At 43.4% G+C, this 19,868-nt stretch overlaps 1 protein-coding gene across 4 annotated transcripts in view; it reads left to right on the forward strand.

Moving 5' to 3' along the window:
- The window catches only part of LOC146855794 (uncharacterized), a 45,610-nt gene extending 26,089 nt beyond the window's left edge, over positions 1-19,521 (forward strand). For 3 of the 4 annotated variants that reach the window (XM_085650659.1, XM_085650660.1, XM_085650657.1), the window contains exons 4-7: positions 1,379-1,525; positions 7,099-7,203; positions 7,362-7,453; positions 18,177-19,521. In XM_085650659.1, coding sequence (XP_085506785.1) covers positions 1,379-1,525; positions 7,099-7,203; positions 7,362-7,453; positions 18,177-18,276 — 444 coding nt within the window. In that variant the 3' untranslated portion in view covers positions 18,277-19,521. The remainder of the gene's footprint in view (positions 1-1,378; positions 1,526-7,098; positions 7,204-7,361; positions 7,454-18,176) is intronic. The other variant, XM_085650658.1, reaches the window with a different exon arrangement.
- The last annotated feature ends 347 nt before the right edge of the window (positions 19,522-19,868 follow it).

Consider the following 19,868-nt stretch of genomic DNA (forward strand, 5'->3'; position numbering starts at 1 on the left):
CAGGGGTTGCGGTCCATGGGGCCCATTTAGGCATGAGGAGGCGGAGCCACATGTCCCCTCTCCTAAAATAATTTTTAGGCTCTGGGGATGGGGTCCCTGAGGCCTCTTATGGCTTGGGGAGGGGGCCATGCCTCCTACCCTATAGTTAACTTATGTTCCTGTGGGGTGGTGTCCCCGGGTGCCATTTGGTCTTGGGTAGGGGGGACACGCACCGCCCTTCCCAAATATAAATATGTTTGGCCCTGGGAGACGGGGTCCCAGGGGCCTCTTAAGGCTCAGGAGGGGACCACGCACCCTCCTCCCCTGTAACTAATGTAAGGCCCCAAGGGATGTGGTCTGTGGAGCACAATAGGGCTCGTGAGGGGAGCCACATGCCCCTTTCCCCTAATATAAATACGTTTGACCCCGGGGGATGGGATCCCTGGGACCTGTTAAGGGTCATGGGAGAGGGGGCACACGCTCCCGCTCCTATTAATTAGGCTTTGACCGGGGGTCCCCGAGGTCCATTTTGGCTCTGGAAGGGAGGGCCACACACCTCTTCCCTAAATGAAGTTTTATTTGGCCCTGGGTAATGGGGTCATCGGGGCCTCTTGAGGCTCAGGGAGGCCGACAACGCACCGCCTACCGTATAATTTCTGTATGGTCCTGTGGGATGGGGGCCCCAGTGCCTAATTGGGCTCAGGGAAGTGGGGTCACGCGTGCCCGCCACTAAAATAATTGGTTTTGGCCCTGGAAGATGGGGTTCCCATAGCCTCTTAAGGCTCAGAGAGGAGGCTACACGCCACCTACCCTATAGTTAACTTATGGCCCTTGGGATGGTGTCCCTGGGTCCCAGTTGGGCTCAGGGAGGAGAGCCAAGCTCCTCTTCCCCTCAATAAAATGTTTTTGGCCCCACGGATGGCCTCTTAAGGTACAGGGAATGGCTACATGCGCTCCCTACCCTATAGTTAATTTATGGCCCTGGGGACGTGTTCCTTTGGGCTCGGAGGGGGGTCACGCACCTCCCCTAATACAAATATGTTTGGCCCAGGGGGATGAGGTCAGAACAGAATATGTCATGAGTGATGTAATATCTTTAACTGTCTTTTTGATTCTTCCAGTTTTAGAAACTGGCCATTTCTTAAAGTTTGTCTCTATTAAGTATACCATATGCAGTGAAAAAATGCACATGCTGTGATGTTGTGTTTCCATCTTTCGGTGCATGGTAACACCCTTTCACTTAGTCCAGTTAACTAATTTATTTATAGGGTGTAACTCATTCAAAGACAAAGTTAATTGTGGCTTAAAACCTAATGTTTCCATGCATGGTCACTGGCAGTCACATTTGCCAAATTTCCCCAGCAAAAGCTGTTACTTCATGATGTATGCTACTCTACAGTGTTCCCTACACAGTCCACTGCAGAGGGAGAAGGCCTTCATCCGTCTTTCTAAGAAAGAACAAGAGGAAGCTATGAGGAAGCTGACCGAGCTGCAGATGAAGCTGGAACACAAGCATCAGTGGGACAAGGAGAGGCAGATGCTACGGGTAAGTGCCAGAAAATGAAATAGTGGTCCACTTGTAAGAACAATCAGTGTAAGCAGTTTTGTGTGTTCTAACACAATGATTCTATGATAAAGCTGTTTATCTGGCGCAACTGCAGTGGGATCTAGTTATGTGTGCATTTCACCACACTGCCAATTTGTGACCGGTAGAACAGCGACATCCACAACAAAAACATGGCTTTGTAGTAGACGATATTTCATAATTCAATAAGGAGCAAGTAACTGGTACGTCTGCTCAATATTCACATGCTGTCAGTGCCTTTGCAAGTCAGAAGATTAGAAATTAAATGCAGCATTCTCACTTATAGAAAGCTTTGGCAGTCTATCGGGAGCTTTCCCAGTCCTCGCTGTCCCATCTCCGTTGTAATTTTCGGTATGTGCACACAGTGAAGTCACAAATTTAATTCCTTCACAGTAAGCCTCTACTCATATTCAGACAGCAAACATCGATCTAGTAAGGCTTCAGAATCGTATTAGTGCATCTTTATTGCTCCTCTAGTTTGCTTTGCAACAAGAACTCCTTGTAATACTTTGAATAAATAGGGTCATTTTTAGTGTATCGTTTACAGATGACCAAATTACAAAACATCAGTACAAACGTTACCACTATTAGGCTAAAGCCATATAGACTTAAATCTTTTAAGGCATAGGATACTGACATGAGGGTGGAATTCAAATTTTGAGATAGAAAGAAAAGGAAGCCATTGACAGCAGTTTATTATTTGAAGGGCATTGTAAGAAGAAAGAGAATGTAAAGATAACATGGTAAATATCCCATGACAAGACCACAAACCCACCACATGTACCTAGGTTAATTCCAGCCAGAGTGTAGACTGAACATGCTAACCCTTTCTCATTAAACCATTCCTCCATTGCAAAAATGAGAGGATACCATATAGCCATAGGCCAGGCATTTGTAGTCCAGCAAGTAGGATGTGATTGGAGCCTATTCACAAAGGTAAATCTACACATTTATGAGTGTAAAACTCTCAAAAGTGTATAGACATACATGCACCCACCCCCTGAAATGGGGAGGTGGAGTCAGTAAAAATGTAAATCATGACTGTAATGTTACTACTCATTTTGACTTTGTGGCCTATTTGATGACCTCCTCAATTGGGGCAGTGATCTACCAATGGTAAAGTATAGGGAAAAGTGTATTAAACTTTTTTTTATATAGAAAAATATTTTATGTTAAATATTAATGTTAATATTTTATACATTTATTGTATATGTTGAACAATATAAGAAAGCTGCAGCATTAATAATTTAATTTTAAATAAAAAAAATGGAATATATTGAGTTAAAATAATTTGTTTCCAAAACTTTAAATTAAAAAAAATACTGCCAAAAGTAAAAAATATATATATTATGTATTAAAAATTATTAAAAGCAATGTATAAAAGTAGCTAAATATAATTTTATTATTCTTAATGAGCATTAAGTAGAATACATTTTTAAAATTTTAAAATAATTATAAAATAGTATGAAATTAAATAAAAATGATTTTGTAGACTATTTTAATACATTAAATCAAATGCATATATATTTTTCAATAATTTAATTAATTTTAACAATATTTCCTAAAGGGTTTTATTTTAAGTCATTACCGCCATTATTTTATACGGGAGGGTTTTGCAGTACTAGTCGTTGGCTATGTGTGGTACTGAACTTACTCCAGCTTTGAGCTGGAGTATAGTTATGTTACTTGTGAGTCCCTTTTGTTTGTAGTAACTATATAAGGGCAATTTGTGAATAGCAATGTACTCCCCTGTAGATATAAGTTTTCCAAATTTTCCAGCAAATCCCCACTGTTCCTCCCACATTTACTGCTAAAAGTCATTCCTATGTGTGAGGAGGTGTGAGCTTCATAATTCTCAACAATCATGCTGGGACATCTTTTTAAAAAACATTATATTAGAAGCATGACATGAGGGGGGCTTAAAGGGCAGTCAAAAGAGAGAGGAGTGCAGATTGTTAGGGATACTTAAAACACAATATTTTTCTAACTCATCAGTATTTTTTAAGGCCCTCAAAACATAGACAAGAGAGAGTGTGTTTTTTGTCAGTTTGGGTATGTAAAAATCCCAGGTGAAATCTGACAGACACTTCACATTACCCGACTGAAAGCACTTGTACCTAACTATTTATACAGAATAAATTTTTAAGGGGGTGTAATACCCCTAACACCACTCCTCCTTCCAGGAGCTGCGCCCATGACTACAAAATGGAGGGTGTGTATAGGCCTCTCAGTGCAGATTTTACCGACTGTTTTCACTCCCATTAACAAATTGGCCATCACAAAAAAAATATTATTCCACAAACACTATTCACACTCCCCAGACAACATTTGCAAGTGGGGTGGCAGTGTGAACCTTCAACTCATTATCGTCAAAGTAGTATCAAACCAGCAGGGAAAATGAACAAAGGAATCCCTGCCAATGTACAATGTATGGATTAAACCAGAATACTAGCGTATGGGGCCCATGTGTGGTTTGCTCAGTAACATTTCAAGGGCACGTTGTTGGAGTTGAATATAAACAGGATCCAAATGCTCGATTTAATCATAACCACAGGTAATTACTCTGGGCGCATTTCATTCTGTTCATTTAAGCTCAGCTGTGACGGAACCAACCATTTGCAAATCAGTTTTGACCTTCCCCAAAATGTCAAAATGGGCAGTCCAACCTGGACTGTGTGCTACGTCCCCTCTGAACAGAAACCCACACAACACAAAACTGGTACTTATTTCTTTGTAAAAAGATGTCATCATAGTTATAATTTTGATGAATGCTATCTTGCAGACCGGTAGTACAAGGATAAACCTGTTGTTGTATGTACCACCTCAGAGCTAATTCAAGTAGGATCAAACCTTCTAAGTAATGTTCAAAACCTCAAGAGCTCAAAATGAATCTATAAACAAGTGAACATAAGGTAATTCTATATTAATTATAAATGATAACAATAAAAGCCAGTAAATGTTATTTAAAACAAATTAATTATTTGTAGAAGAATATATTCATATATGTTATTGTTTATCAGACCAGAATATTAGATTAACACATTGTATATCAAAGATTTAAAAACCAAAATCACAATTTCAATATAGAATTACCTTATGTTCAGTTGTTTATGCATTCATTTTGAGCTCTTGAGGTTTTGAGAATTATTTAGAAGGTTTGGTCCTACTCAAATTGGCTCTGAGGTGATACATACAACAATAGGTGTATCCTTGTACTACCGGGCTGCTAGATAGCATTCATCACTTACACCTAGCGAGGTAAGCTATAGTTTTAAGTGAAAAGGGAGTTTGTTACTGTTTATACCACATATACTCTGCCCCTTTTCTCCGCAGAAGGGTAACTCTCTTGTGTTTTGATAATCATAGTTATAATAGAAGCTGTTTAAGGCATCAACATAGAAGGTATGATTGGTGGTTACACCAAATAAGCATTGTGGAAGCCTAGCTAACCAAACCGATATGAAAATTGATTAAATGACCAAATTTCCAGATGATTTAGTGGTTAGGTTACAATGCTTACTCTCAATCCACCTGTTCTATTAGGATGAGTTTATGAATACCTCGAGGAGAAATATCCAGTTAAGTAGTTCCATGTTTATTCCAAACGTGCACAAGGATGATCGTTTCTGCCCCAATCATCCAATTACTGAATCCCTTACTGAACACATTTCTGAGTAAATAGATATTTTTGAAGCTTCTTTAGTAATTTAATTTGTAATTAAATCTTGAATACATTTATATAAATTAAATTAAAAATATTTTTCTGAAGTTCAAATTAAAAACCTACATTTCCACCTAAAGTAAAATGATTTTTATTTTGCATTATTACTTATTAAAAGTGATGTATAGAATCTGTTGAAAGTAATTTAATAATGTTTCATTAAAAATTAATATTGCATTAAGTTATAAATTTTAAAAGGGTTGTTAAAATGTTTCATAATTAAATAATAAATATGTTTTCTTTTTGGATTGTTTAATGTTACATGATATTTATTTATATATTTAATTATTTTAAATAGCTTAATTTAATGTAGGAATATTTCCTATGGGTTTTTATTTTAAGTCCCTACCTTCATGTTTTTTTCGATAGAAAGGTGTTGAAGTACCAGTGGTTGGCCATGTGTGGTGCTGGACTTACTCCAGCTCGGAGCTGGATAATTTACTACTGTTGTGGGCCCTTTTATGGCTAAAGTAACTTTAGAAGTGAAGTTTGTGAACAGCAATGGGCTTACTCTTGTGTGTGGGTGCATGAACCTTCCTAAATTCCTCTTTACTCCTTCCTTAAACCCCTCATATTTAGTAGTAAATATGTCCCTTTTTCCTGCCACTCCCCTTGGCCCCTCCTACATTTACTACTACATAGTAAGCTTACATATGTTATGCTCTCACCATAGAAAAGATAGTAGTGGGGTAAATGGAGATTTACACCATAGGTCTGTGAATAGCATTTTGTAGTAGTTTAGTAGTACTATTGTAGTAGTACTAAACATAGTATAAAATGGTTTGTGAGTAGACCCCTCTGTATCTAGGTGCTTCATGTGCACAGCCTGCATGTTTAAATACTTTTGTTTTCTGGTATTCAGCAGGTCCCACACTTGCACACAGATAGTAATAACAACTTCAGTTTGCACAAATGTAAGTCTAAGTAGATTTTTGAGTTACCACTCTGAGGCATGCATTAAAGGTTTCTTGGGTCACTTCGATTTAGGCATAATGTAATTAGATCAAGATTAATGTTTTCAATAATAAATTTTTTCAATATAGTTTAGGATACTACTGTGGGCCAGGGACAGGGGCAATGAATGTGTGGCTCATGATGTTGGTTGTACCTTTGCATTCATTCACAACAGCAAAAGTGATTTTTAAGTAGATTGACCTTAGAGGTTAACCCCTATGTTTCGATATGTTGTGCAATAAATGTTATTAGCAGTAGATTACAGTGATATACCACGTATCGGATTCCACATATCGAAATGAACAGTTGGCCATGTTTTCACAGCAGGAAAGCAAGCACATGATGCATTGGTTGGTTTAATTCCTATATTTACCTTGGCTATGCAGGGGAATAATTATCAAGATAGAGTGACTTAGGAAACACTGATGGTTGCAATAAGACCTGAGAAAGTGCCGCGCTCTGTTTCTGCCCTTAAAAACAACTACTAGTGAAAGGTGCTCGCTGAGATCGGTAATATTTCAGTTTGCTCATTAAATTGAAAAATGTAACTTGTATGGAGTGCTCGTCAATTTTCCATCTTGTTGATTTTCCATATCGATCTCTAACAATTACATCACCCCCACCCCTCAGTTCTGCCAAGCCTTCGCTCTCTGCATATCTGGAGGGGCATGTTTAACGGAAATGCATTTTCCCAGATTGCAACGTGAAGTCTCTATAGTTCATGTGAACGTGCCACCCAAGTAGAATATTCTGAATTCTTCAAAAGTCAGCCTCTCATATTTGTTTGGATCAATACTTGTTCTAGTCCGTCCCTCAGAACATATGTCTGAGACGAGCATAACAGTCTCCTTTTCTCTAGTTCCAGGAAAGACTGTCTATTGCAAAGAACCGGAAATCAGATGATGATCTCCTGGGAGCTCACCATGGGGATGGACACCAGCACCTGACAGCATCACTAAAGCAGGCAAGAGCTGGTTTCCAAGAGCAGTGTTGTGCAGTTATTGTGTTCTGCTGTTATTCTGTGCCAGCAATGCTCAGGGTGAAAATATGCACCCTCATTCACGTTAGTCCTGGTTTGTGAGATTTGTATGCTGCAACTGTTCATGTCTTCCTCTTTCCCAGCAGGACCAGGCGTACCAAAAAACCGTGGTCAGACAGCGGATTGAAAAAGTGAAGCGGGAACGTACTTACATCATGCAGTCAAAGAGAGAGCGGTGAGTATCTCCGCAGCGTGTCCTCTAAATCCACTGATAGCTACATTTAGGCTGATGGCTTCTGTGTGGTCCACCGTGCACGCCTACCTCTGGCCGGCGTCCTACATTCTCATGAATGTTAGGTCTGCTGGAGACATAAAACTACAAGATCATTGTCTTTATATCCTCAAAACACATTCAGTCAGATTTCCTAAAAATGAGAGTTGCACAAAGCACGGGCTAAATCTAGATAAACCTTCTTACAAGTGGAGTCTCAGAGCTTACCTGCTTTATTTGTGGTTGCAGTTGGGGTTGCTAAAAGATGCTCGTGTCTTGCATTAGACTGCTAAAACAACACTCGATGGAGGTCCGGGATGTTATTACACTTGGATAGCCACTTCGGAAGGGGCTCTTTGTTTATTCCTAAGTACCTTTGGTACTGTTAATACTGATGGAAGTGGTTTTAATGGCTAATTTGTCAGAGAAACTATAGTATAATGTAATGGGGTACATTTTCTATGTTTATCCAGTATTGGGGTATCTTTCATAGAGTCACATGCTTGAATCATTCCACGTCGTCAAAGTGGGAGTCCCAAGGTATCATAATCAAGCAGTAATAAAAAAAACTAGCATTGGCTATAATGGCTCTAGGCCATGAGTTTAATAGTCTATCTATGTCCTTTTTAAAAAAGGACTGAACTTCAACTATAACCAATCAGCTTCTAGAACCCTCTGGAACACTCCCAAGAGAGGCTGAGTCCCTCAGATTCTCACCGTACGTCATGTGTGAAGGGAGTCTCCCTGAGCTCTGCTCAGTATTCTCATTTGAAAACCTCTATTCAACTTGAATATTTCCAATATGTCTGACAGTAAAGGCCTTTTTCGTCCCTGCAAGACCTGTGGGAAGAAGAAAGTTCATGTGGATGACCCACGTAAGGACTGCCTTTACTGCCTTCATCCCAAGCATGATGCAAGGGAGTGCAAGATTTTCTGCACTTTCTCCTCATAAACTTTGAGGGACAGGGAAGAGAGGCTACTCCTAAAGCTTCATAAGACCAAGACTCAGAAAACATCTTCTGAGGAGGACAGTGATTCCTCTGCCAGGTCTCACAAGAGGGCTAGATATCTTGAAGGAGCTTCAGAGAAGTCCCAAAAATCTATCAGGACTTCCCATCAGCCTCATAGCTTCAAGAAAAAGGAGAAATAAAAACATTTCTCCTCAAAGACCTCTCGTGGTCGATACCGTCAACGGCAAAGACTACAGCAGCCATTGATGCCCCATATCATCGACGAAGATCCAGCCATCTACAAACTTTCCGTTGACTACGATCCCATCAATTTTGGTTCCAATGACGCTTTCATCAACAACGGCCCCGTCGGCGATGATCACGTCAACGTTTTCTCCGTTGACGATGTCGACCATGGTAATTCCTCCAAGGACGGCATCGTTGATGCCTCGGTCAATGATAAAAATCTGTGAGATCTCCAGGACCTCCCACCGCCCTGAGGATACTACACCTAGCAAGGTCTCACCCCTGCCTCCTAGCCTCCTACTGGACATTGAGAAGTTGGAAGATGATGGCGGCCTCTTTGGCACAGCTCACAGTCCTTCAGAGCTGAATGTGAAATGTCAGGAGGAAGATGAAGATTATGAGGCCGAAGAACAATATTTTCAACAGTATTATCCTCCACCTCCAAGGTACTATGAACCACGAGGATACTATTCTGACCCGCCACCTTTGCTTCTTCCTGCTTCGTTGGTACAGGATCTCCAGGCCATACCCTCTGACTATCGGAGGTGCTTTCCAGAGTCCCTTGAAGAGAAACCTGCTGGATCACCTGCTGGATCACCACCACCACCACATTCTATCCCTCTGCTTCCACCACGTCTTCCTCTGCCAGCTACACCTAGGGGGACACCTGCATCTCATGTAGCAGTAACGCCCAGAGAGGAGCCTTCTTCCTCAGACGAGGAGAGGGAAGAGGGTGTAATTCCAGATGATCAACCACCTCTAGATGAATGGGATGACTATGTACTTCCAACTCCATCCCCACCTCAACATCGCCAGACCAATTCACCTTCCGAGGATATTGAAGGTTTCCATAACCTCATGGAGAGAGACACAATCAGATTTCAGCTTCCAATGTTGGTGAAGCAGTCTGACTGCATCCTCTGCGATTTCAAATAGCAGGTCAGAAGATCTGTATGCTCTATACCGATAGTGGACTACATTTGGCCAGAGAGAGTAAAGATTATGAAAAACCCAGCCACTTTACCAGATGTCCTTCCATGCATCAACAAGAAGTACAAAGCACCTGAGGACACCCGATCATGCTTGATAGGACACCACAAGCCTGACTCCGTGATCTCGCAGGCGGTGCAACGGAGGTCAAAAATCCTGTCTACTCCTATTCCGCACCACCTGACAAGAGGGACGCCATCTAGATAACATTGGAAAAAGGTTTTTGACCATGTCCACAATCACGATGCGGGGAGCCAATTCCCTCGCCATTCTAGGCCACTATGACTGCCAGATGTGGTCTGATATCAGGGATATCATCAGAGCCGGACTGAGAACCCAAAGCAGCCCCAGAGGGGGCAGGGGGCAGAAGAAGGGGGTGCTAGTATGAAGCACTGCTGCTTCACTAAACCGGTCCCCAGCACTGCTGCTTTTATTACTGAGGAACGACATTGCAGCACTGTTTCAAAACCGGCCACAGTAACAAAAACGGCCCCCACCCTTCCAGCCCACCGCGAAAACACCCAATACATGCTATCTCCAGTCCGGCCCTGGATATCATCGACCTCATTCCTGAGAACACATGACTGGAATCAAGGAAAATCTTGTTGGAGGGTGAGCGGATATTGTTGGAAATTATATACTGCGACATGGACATCGCCTCCACAGGCTTCCATCAGCTAGCCAGCGCAACTGTCTTACGACGTCAAGAGTGGCTAAAGGCGACCTCATTTTGACCTGAGGTCCAATCAAAAATACTGGACATGGCTTACGATACGATATTTGACAAGCACATTGGCAGCACACTCCTTGCCATTCAGACGGACACTGATACTGCAAAATCTCTAGGAACTCTCAAATACCGCAACGTGCCTTTCGGAAGGGCACCAGGCTGTGATTTCTCCTCTTGTAGGGGCAGATGCCAGCGCTCACAAAAATACCAGTCATACCAGCCACAGTATAGGACAGGATACCAGCAACAATCCTATCGGCAATCCTGTGCAGTTGGTTTCTCAAAGCAAGGTACTCGCAGACAACTGCCCCCACAGAGCTGGGACACCGGTCACAAACAATGATCTTCTCCAGGTACCAGCTGCAACATCTTCTCATCCCGTTGGTGCGAAAATATCCCATTACCTCCCTCATTGGCAAATCATCACCTCAGACAGATGGGTATTGTACCTTGTTACCTATGGCCATACGCTGGAGTTTACAGAAAAAACACCAACTACTCCGCCAAAGGGAGCCCTTCCCCCTCATCTTCACCTATTACAGAAAGAAGCTCTCTTAATGCTCTGAAAGGGACAATAAAGAAGGTCTCAACAGCGTAGAAGAGAAAAGGATTCTACTCCCATCTTTTTCACATCCGTAAGAAATTAGGGGAGAGGAGACCTATCCTAGATCACAAGAAACTCAACAAATTCCTCCGCAAGCAATCCCTCGGGATGATAACTCTCTGCGACATTCTTCATCACCTCAACCGTGGAGACTTGATGGCTTCTCCAGACCTGAAAGATGCTTACATCCATATCCCCCATCCATACCAAACACTGCAAATATCTTAATTTCACAGTAGCTGGCACCATTAGCAATTCAAGGTCCTCCCCTTTGGTCTAAAGTCCTGACCTCAGATATTCACCATGTGCATGGCCCCAGAAGCAGCAGCACTCAGGAAGAAAGGTCATCAGGTATTCCCTTACCTAGACGACTGGCTGATAAAAGTCCCAATGCCAGGACAAGCTGCCAAAGCAACAGAAAACAGTCTCTCGATGTTTCACAAGCTGGGCCTCACTGTCAATTGGTGAAAGTCCTCCACTACACCCAGTCAAACCATGACATTCCTTGAAGCCGATCTCGACACCATACAGAACAAAGCCTTCCTCTCCCAAGAAAGGCAAACAAGGCTGGTCCTCTTGATTCAAAGCATTGCAAGAAAACAGTGCGTTTCTGTGAGACTGTTCAAATCGCTCATAGGCATGATCTCCTCAGCAATAAGCTTGATTCCCTTGGCGTATCTGAAGAGGAGACCGTTGCAAGAGGAGTTACAGTTACAGTGGATCCAGTCTGAAGTGTCCTTCGAGGACTTGATCTCTATCTCTCCTCGGGTGTTACCCAGGCTGGTATGGTGGTCTCACATACCACATCTCTCTCAAGGGCTCATGTTTCTATTGCTACAGCCGGATTTTATCAACACTGCGGAAGCCTTCATGGAGGGCTCGGGGGGCCACATACAAGACCTTCAAATCCAGGGAAGGTGGTCAACTAGTCAAAAGTCTCTACACACCAACAGCTTTGAGCTCAACCCCATTTTTCTCACCCTGCAAGCTTTCCTCCCAAGGGTCGCAAACTCCTCTATGTTGGTTCGTACGACAATATGACCAGCATGTATTATTTCGACAAACAGGGAGGAACCCGATCTCTCACATTATCTCAGGAAGCCCAAGAGCTTTGGGATTTTCTCACAAGATATCCTTTAAGGCCGAGCATCTGTCCGGAATCCACAACACACCTGCAGACGCCCTAAGCAGGACCAAAGACAGCTGCCACAAGTGGAAATTCTACCAGCAGCAGCTGAACAGGATATTCTCATTGTGGGGGAAACCGGCACTGGTTCTCTTCACAATGAAAACTAATACAAAATGCCTGTTCTACATCAGTCGATTTCCTCTCTCTGGGTCATGCGGGAAGGCCCTTTCAATGCGCTGGTCCGGGATGTATGCATACGCTTTCCCCCCATCCCACTGATTCCCAGAGTCCTTACCAAAATGAATGCAGAACATTGTCATCTCCTGTTGATCACTCCCAAGTGGCCCGGACTACACTGTTTTTCGGAGCTTCTCATTCTTTCAGAGACCAAGCCCATTTGTTGTCTCTCCTAACTTGGAAAAAAGGTAATATATGTCATTCGGAGCCAGCATCTCTCCACTTACATGCATGGCTCTTGAGTGCTACAAATTTCGGAATTTGGGAATCACGCAAGAATACAGGGATATTCTCTCCAAATCTAGAGATGAAGCCTCCAACAAGACTTACAAGTCAAAATGGAGGAGATTCTGTCTAGTGTCAGCAAAATAATGTACACTTGTTCTACACGTCTCATGAGCAGATCTTACCTTACCTTCTCTCTCTGGCCAAGTCAGGCCTGGTATATGCATTAGTGAAAGTTCACCTTTCAGCAGTCTCGAGGTACAGATGATCTTCATAGGCATTATCTCGATGTTCCACAAGGCTCGTAAAACAATTCATGAAAGGTCTCTTAAGAACCTTCCCTCTAGTGTGACCTGCTCCCCCGGAATGGTATCTTAATGTGGTCCTTTCGCAACTGATAAAGCAGCCTTTTGAGCCTATTCATAGGGCCGAATAAAAGTTTCTCACGTGGAAAGTTGCTCTTCTCCATTGCAGTCACATCTACCGGAAGGGTCAGTGAGATATAGGCCTTTACCACTCGAGAGCCCTTTCTTCGCTGCATGGATGTGTTTGTGCTTCTAAGAACGAACCTGAGGTTCATCCCAAAGGTTCCTTCTCAAGTCCACCTCAACAAGCTTATCATTCTTCTGACATTTTTCCCTAGCCTAGCCACACCGACTGAACAGGCTCTTCACACTTTGGACACTAAACGATGCCTCAAATTTTATTTGCAAAGAACTAAGAACATTTGCAAAACTGACCAGTTACTTGTAGCCTATGGTCAAGGTTGTCAAAGCTCAGCTGTGACAAAATCAACCATTGCAAGATCGATCTCGGTGACCATTTAATTTTACAATACCAAGGCGTGCAAATCTTTGTCGAGGAAAGTAAAAACCTATTCAACAAGAGCAGTCTCCACTACGGCTGCTCTGTTTGCACTCACTCCACTGGAGAAGGTTTGACATGCTGCCATGTGGAAGAGCACCCATATGTTCACGTAGCACTACTGCCTGCAATCAGCACAGCATAGTGATGCAGCCCTGGGCCAGGTGGTATTACGCCATCTATTCCAATAAGATGAGCTTCTTTAAGAAGAGGTGTTTTTTCTTTATGTTCAAAAGGTTAAATATTCCTAATGTTGATATGTGACTGCTTAACCTTACTATCAGTTTCGCTTATTTAAAAATTTACTTTTAAATGCTTATCATCTCAATGTACATAATTAAGATGTTTTCATGTATACATTTGTAGATAGATGTTTTTGTATCTTTACACTCTTTTAAGGCATTATTGACAAATGAATATGGATGTTACCAACCATCCACTAAGGGTACTTACATTTATCTTGATACTGCTTGCTATTCTGATTCAAGCATGTGAATCTATGAAAGATACCCCAATACTCGATAAGAAAATAAGTTACTTACCTGTAACTGCATTTATCCAGTATTGGTCTCTTTCATAGATTCACATGAGACCCACCCTCCTCCCTGGAGAGGCTCCCCTTATGCCTGGGATATTGCTCCCACATTTGCTGGAAAATCTGAGGGCCTCTCTTGGGAGAGTTCTAGAGGATGCTAGCAGCTGATTGGTTATAGTTGAAGTTTGGTCCTTTTTTAAAAAGGACATAAATAGGCTATTAAACTCATGGCCTAGAACCATTATAGCCCATGACAGTTTTTTGTATCACTGCTTGATTATGATACCCTGGGACTCCCACTTCGACGATGGGGAATGAAGCCCGTGAATCTATGAAAGACACCAATACTGGATAGCTGCAGTTACAGGTAACCTATTTTCTTCTGTCTGTGTGGCAAAGTTGTGTGAAGGAGCCGCAAATCGTGGAAAGTGGAACGAGTTCTCAACCCATGTATGATCGGTATTTTTTAACAATAAAAAAAGAGACCCTTTCAATTCTGATAGGCGATCACTCCTCCTCATCTGTTTAGGTGTCCTTCTCTAAAAGTAGGAGGAGAGTTGCAGCAACTAGAGTTTGAGGCAAAGGAGTGGGGACCATAGTTGAGGAGACTTATGGGACTGCATCTGGGTATAGATATATGTTTTGTATTTACATAGGGCTTCGATCCTCTGAGGAGGTGCGTGTGCGCATTAGTGGGCAGGTAGCACACCACATCATGGGAAAGTGCTTGGTTGGAAGGCTGTTGAATTGCAGTATAACCTATGTCAAAAGTGATTTTAGACTGAGATGGACACAAATGATGAGACCTCAGGAAATTATCTGGGATGAGCAGGCATCTTACAAATGAGAGATCTGTGAAAGCGTACATTGAATTACTCTCCTTTTCTGCTCAGCAGTCAGAAAATCGTTAAGTGGTTATTTGCCAAAATAATCTTTAAAAAGCAGATGAAACACAATTGGAGGGTTCTAAGTGGGCACAGAGGCACAGAAGTGGTATTCGCGAACCCAATGGGAGGCACCCACCCGCCCCATTCGAACATTTTATGCATGAGGAGCGTGGATCTGAAACCAAGGGCTTTTTAAAAATAAAAAAAAGTTAGCAGTATCTTTTTTGAAAAGTTTTCCAGAGGAACTTGTGCCCATCCACTTTTAGCACAGGAAAACAGCATTAAACTGACAGAAGCTGGAGGCAGAAAAGTTTGGGAACCAAATGTGGGCACAGCCACCCATTCTCAAACTTCCGGACACACACTCGTCCCACATTATAGGAGGACATTCCATACATCTGACTGAAGCAGCAGGGGTGTAAAATAATGGTAGATCACTGGACTTATTATGTATCTTTAAATGACCACCCATAGTGTCTAGATCTCTGTATGAACAGCACGTGACAATGTGTGGTAACTACATGGGACATCATGAAGAACAATGCCCAGTTTATCAGAAACAGTAAATAAAACTTTTCGGGTGAAAGGTGGAGAGATACAAAGAAAAAGACATTGAATGAAGACAAGAAAGACTGGAGTAAGATAAACCACTGATGAAATAATTTGGGGTCATATTATCAAGCACGGCGTTAAATTTATCGCCGCTTTAGCGGCAGAAAACTGCAGCTAAAGCGGCGATAATGGGCTTGATAATATGCCGTAGAGAATTCCAATAGAAGCACATGTTGACACCAGAACATGGGCTTCTATGGGAATTCTGAAGGGCATATCATCAAGCCCATTATCGCCGCCTGCCGCTAAAGAGGCGATAATTTTAACGCTGTTTCTTGATAATATGCCCCTAAGATCTCCAGGTTCTCCAAAAAGGGTCAGCTTCTCAGCAGCAGAAGCGACTTTAGCTATTTAGGAGTAATTTTCAACTCTTCAGGGTCTGGCAGCCACAGCTAAACAGCTCACGCCTCAAGCTCAGCAGAGCAGCAGGAGCAATTTTTAACTTACCAAGACCCACAGGGAAAGGGTCCATTTCCCCCCTCTTAAACATCTACAACACCCAGTGCGTCCCGGCCACCATGTATGGGGCAGGGATTTGGGCTATCGTAACACACCTCTCCTCCAGGTCGAGGAAAACCCTGTTGAAGGCTCTTGTCCCTCCCGCCATCTAGCTCCAGTTTCATGATGTATTCGGAGCTAAACCTGTAACGCACAATGGATAAGGTCAATGTGGTGCCCCCTGTTGTTATGGGTTAGTGTGTGGGTTAATCCAGATGCATCGCTATGTAGAGATATCATCATGGATTGACTCAGTTTGGACAAGGGTCGCACAATCTCATGGCTGGACTACATCTCAACCCCATTCTGTGCACTTGGACTGTTCTCTCTATTTACGACCCCTCTGGGCATTAATAAAGAAGATACATTAAGGGTCAAGCGCCACTTCTTAGTATTCAGTGCGGAAAAAAGGCTGGCTGAAAACTGAACTATTGAAGTGTTCTGTGCAGACATTTTATAGGTCCGTTGCCTAGCTGAACCTGCCCTCTATCTATCTTTAGACCTCACGCATTGGGAGTGGTCTCTTCTGCTTCAGAGCGGGCATGGCCTGGCGGCTCCTGTGTTTTGAAGGAGATCGCAGTCCCCTGGGGGGGTCTAGCTCCACCCTGCCCCTGCGATGCCTCAGCAGAGCAAACATTACTGCATTTCATGTTTTTTTGTAATTTCTTCAACCCCCTGCGCAGACACTATCTCAAACCTCTGTTAAATAACCTGGGACACCGCCAATGTGGAGAAGCTTGTGCAATTCCTGAACACTCGTGATACATGTGTGAGGGTCGGCACCTTCCTTAAAGCCGCAGTGGGATCCAGAAAGTCAGTGGATGGGTTGCCTTCTGGTGTGGCTTACCTTGCCTGTTGCTTAACATTGTGATCGTATTATCAACAGCAGGGCTTGCTAGCCGCCTTTACACACACAAATTGGTAACCATTGCTGCCACGCCAACTAAATTGTATTCAATTACATTTGTATTCGTTTTGTTTTTCTCTTAATCGTATTCTGTGTATTTTATGACTGCTGTTTTAAGTTTAAAAGCTCTTTTTGACACAAAGGTTAAGGACTTACGAGTCTACTGGCTGTCTTTTCGAGCGTTCACCTGGTCGTTAACGCTGTTTTAACTGCAATTGCATTTTATGGTCTTTATACGATTTGTATTATGGTTTCTATAAATACTTGTTTTTATTAAGCCCTGTACTTTACTTTTATGGCCTCATGTGGCCGAATAAAGATCTTTTGAATTTGACTACTGAATGCTCATTCAACTCAAGGGGCTGCCATTTAAAATTGGTCACGGAAATTCGGAATGCCCGTTTACTGCATCGTAATGACCATTGATCAATGCATGTCTGAATTTGACTATCTAAAGCATTTTGGGTGTTGGAGTGTATCTAAATGTGCCAAACAGCATTCACAATATCTATTCTTGGTGTAACCAATCTATGTAATGGGTGCAGTGGAGTGAGCCCTATGTAGACTCGCAACATTCCTTATGGTAAATGTTGTCACAGTGACTGGTCAGTGGTGGCTGGTATTTAACGGCGGTGGGGGGGCGTGTCGCGGGGGAATGTAAAAATATATGAACACCTGTGTGCCGCTGCCGCCGCCTCTCAGTCATCTTCGCCTGCTTCCAGGACTCCAGGGCAGGCAGGCAGGTCAGGCTCCCCATAGCCAATCACAACGCTGCAATACAGCATTGTAATTGGTCTGAGTGCTGTGGTTCGGTGCTCAGCCAGGGAATGGAAGCCTGGTCATGTTCCCCACCCAGGCTGTAATGCAGCCTGGGTGGAAAACACGCAAAGTACGTATGATGGTTTGGCCAGCACAAGACGGCTAGCCAAAGCGTCCTGCACACTTGGAGTGGACAAACCACTCCTCCCCTGCCTTGCTCTGTGAGCAGAGCAGCCCCTCCCACCCCACTGAGCGAGGACGGAAAAATAAAATGATAACGAGTTATTAACTTTTTATTTTTTCCTTTTTGACCTGCTCAGTGGGGCGACGCTCCTCCACCTTAGCGAAGGCGCCGCCCCTGTAACTGAGGACTCTTCTCTTGTGTGCATTGTGAAGTCAGTGTAGCCTTCTGAGATAGGTCCTACACTCCTCTGTAATGCTACGGCCCAAACGCGGCTATGATAGATTGTGTGGTTCAGGTCTTTTGATGACACATTCTCTTCCTGCCATGTAGGAACACATCAAGCTTTAAAGAACTATTGGATCCAAAGGTGGGCGGCGGCGAGCATCCTCTGGAAGACAGAACGACAGCAGGAAAGGCCGAGAGCATGTAGTGAAGGCCAAGAGGAGGAAGATATGCTTCAAACTGAATATCTCTTGACTATGACTGTCCTGGTGATATCCATTTTACTTTTTAAAATATTTGTATTTATTTATTTCCCTTCCAAGGATGTATGTGTTGTCAACTTGCCTCTTCGAAGTGATTCCGAGTGACAGTTCTGTGGTCCTTCAGATACTTCACGGGTATCTCCCAGTGTCAACGAGACGGGAAGAGGGAGATAAGAGTCTATGAACAAGAAGGGAGAGCAGCCCTCTCTGTGTGTCAGAGATGAGCGACGTAGCTGTGTTTGTGATTCTGGCTTTGCAATGTCATGGTGTTCCCTGGCTCTTGGTGTATTTCCTAGCACTGGTGGGGCTGTAGGTGAGGCTGAAGGTCCATTTAAAGTGCATTGATAGAGCAGAGTGTGGCTCTCAGTGCTGGAATAGCACGAAGTGCTACCTGCCGAAATGTAGGTGAACTGCCAGCGCTCTCTGGAGTATCCAGGGCCGGCTTTAGGGCAGTGCAACTGGTGTGGCCGCACTGGGTGCTGACCCGTGAAGGGGGCGTTGTGACCTCAGGGGGGCGCTGTGCTTGGCAATATCTTATGATAGGAGAGATGAGGGGCACTTTTGCATGTGGTAGCAAGAGAATCCGAGGAGGCTGTCATGGGACATGGGGGCGCCAAGAGAAATTTTTGCACAGGGCGCCACCAGCACCAATGCCGGCCATGGGAGTATCACTACTGTCTAGCGTGGGTGCAAAAGGTCAGGAGTAAGTGTATGGGCTTTCTGTTGAAGAGGGTGACGCACTGGGCAAGCAGGGTTGGGTCAGATTAGTCTGAAGTGCATTAACAGTGGTCTGGGAGACCCTGTTTATCGGGGCAGCAGCAGGTTAAACATGGGGTACATTAGCAGTGCTTTGAAGGGGCCTCAATAGAAGAGAGCCCTGCAACTCAGTGTGGACGTGTGTTGTCAGAGCTGTCTAGGAGACTCAGAATTGGATTAGCAGGTGCTTTTATTGGCCAGGCGCAGAGTGTGTCAACAGTCTCACTTGAAATACTGGAAAGGCAGTGTGAGAGTTGTGAACTAACATCTTTAGCATCTTCTTTGTCAAGTTGTCTGTAACTCTTAACATGTTTGCTGTCTCTGTGACCATTTTCCTTGCTTGCATTTTTAGCTTTACTCTTTGAACTCATGCATCTAAGCTCTGCAAGTTTGTGTAGCACATTGAATCATGACAATAAATGAATGAGCAGCCACTCCGGTCTCCTTTGCATCTGTCTGAGCACCTAGCGCCTGGAAACTCTGAAACGATAAGAACATTTTTATCATTGCAATAGATTGGCTGGAAAACCAGCAGAATTCTTGACAGCATGTTGCATTTTGAAAGCTAATATGGCTGTGGACGAGGGAGTTGGATGTCAGTCTCCTCTGCACACTTTCAGGCATTGCAAAATGACAAAACTGTCCAACTGAACGTGGATAGCGCCTAGAAAGGCTTCATTGCTAAATGAGCGTCGTGGCGGCTCAGTCTTAGGCCTCGGTTGTCAGAATGTTTGTGTTTGTACAGTGTATGATGCCACTGCTGGGAAATCAAGGACAGACC

Source organism: Triturus cristatus, chromosome 4_1, assembly GCF_964204655.1.
Source record: "Triturus cristatus chromosome 4_1, aTriCri1.1, whole genome shotgun sequence".
Lineage (NCBI taxonomy): Eukaryota > Metazoa > Chordata > Amphibia > Caudata > Salamandridae > Triturus > Triturus cristatus.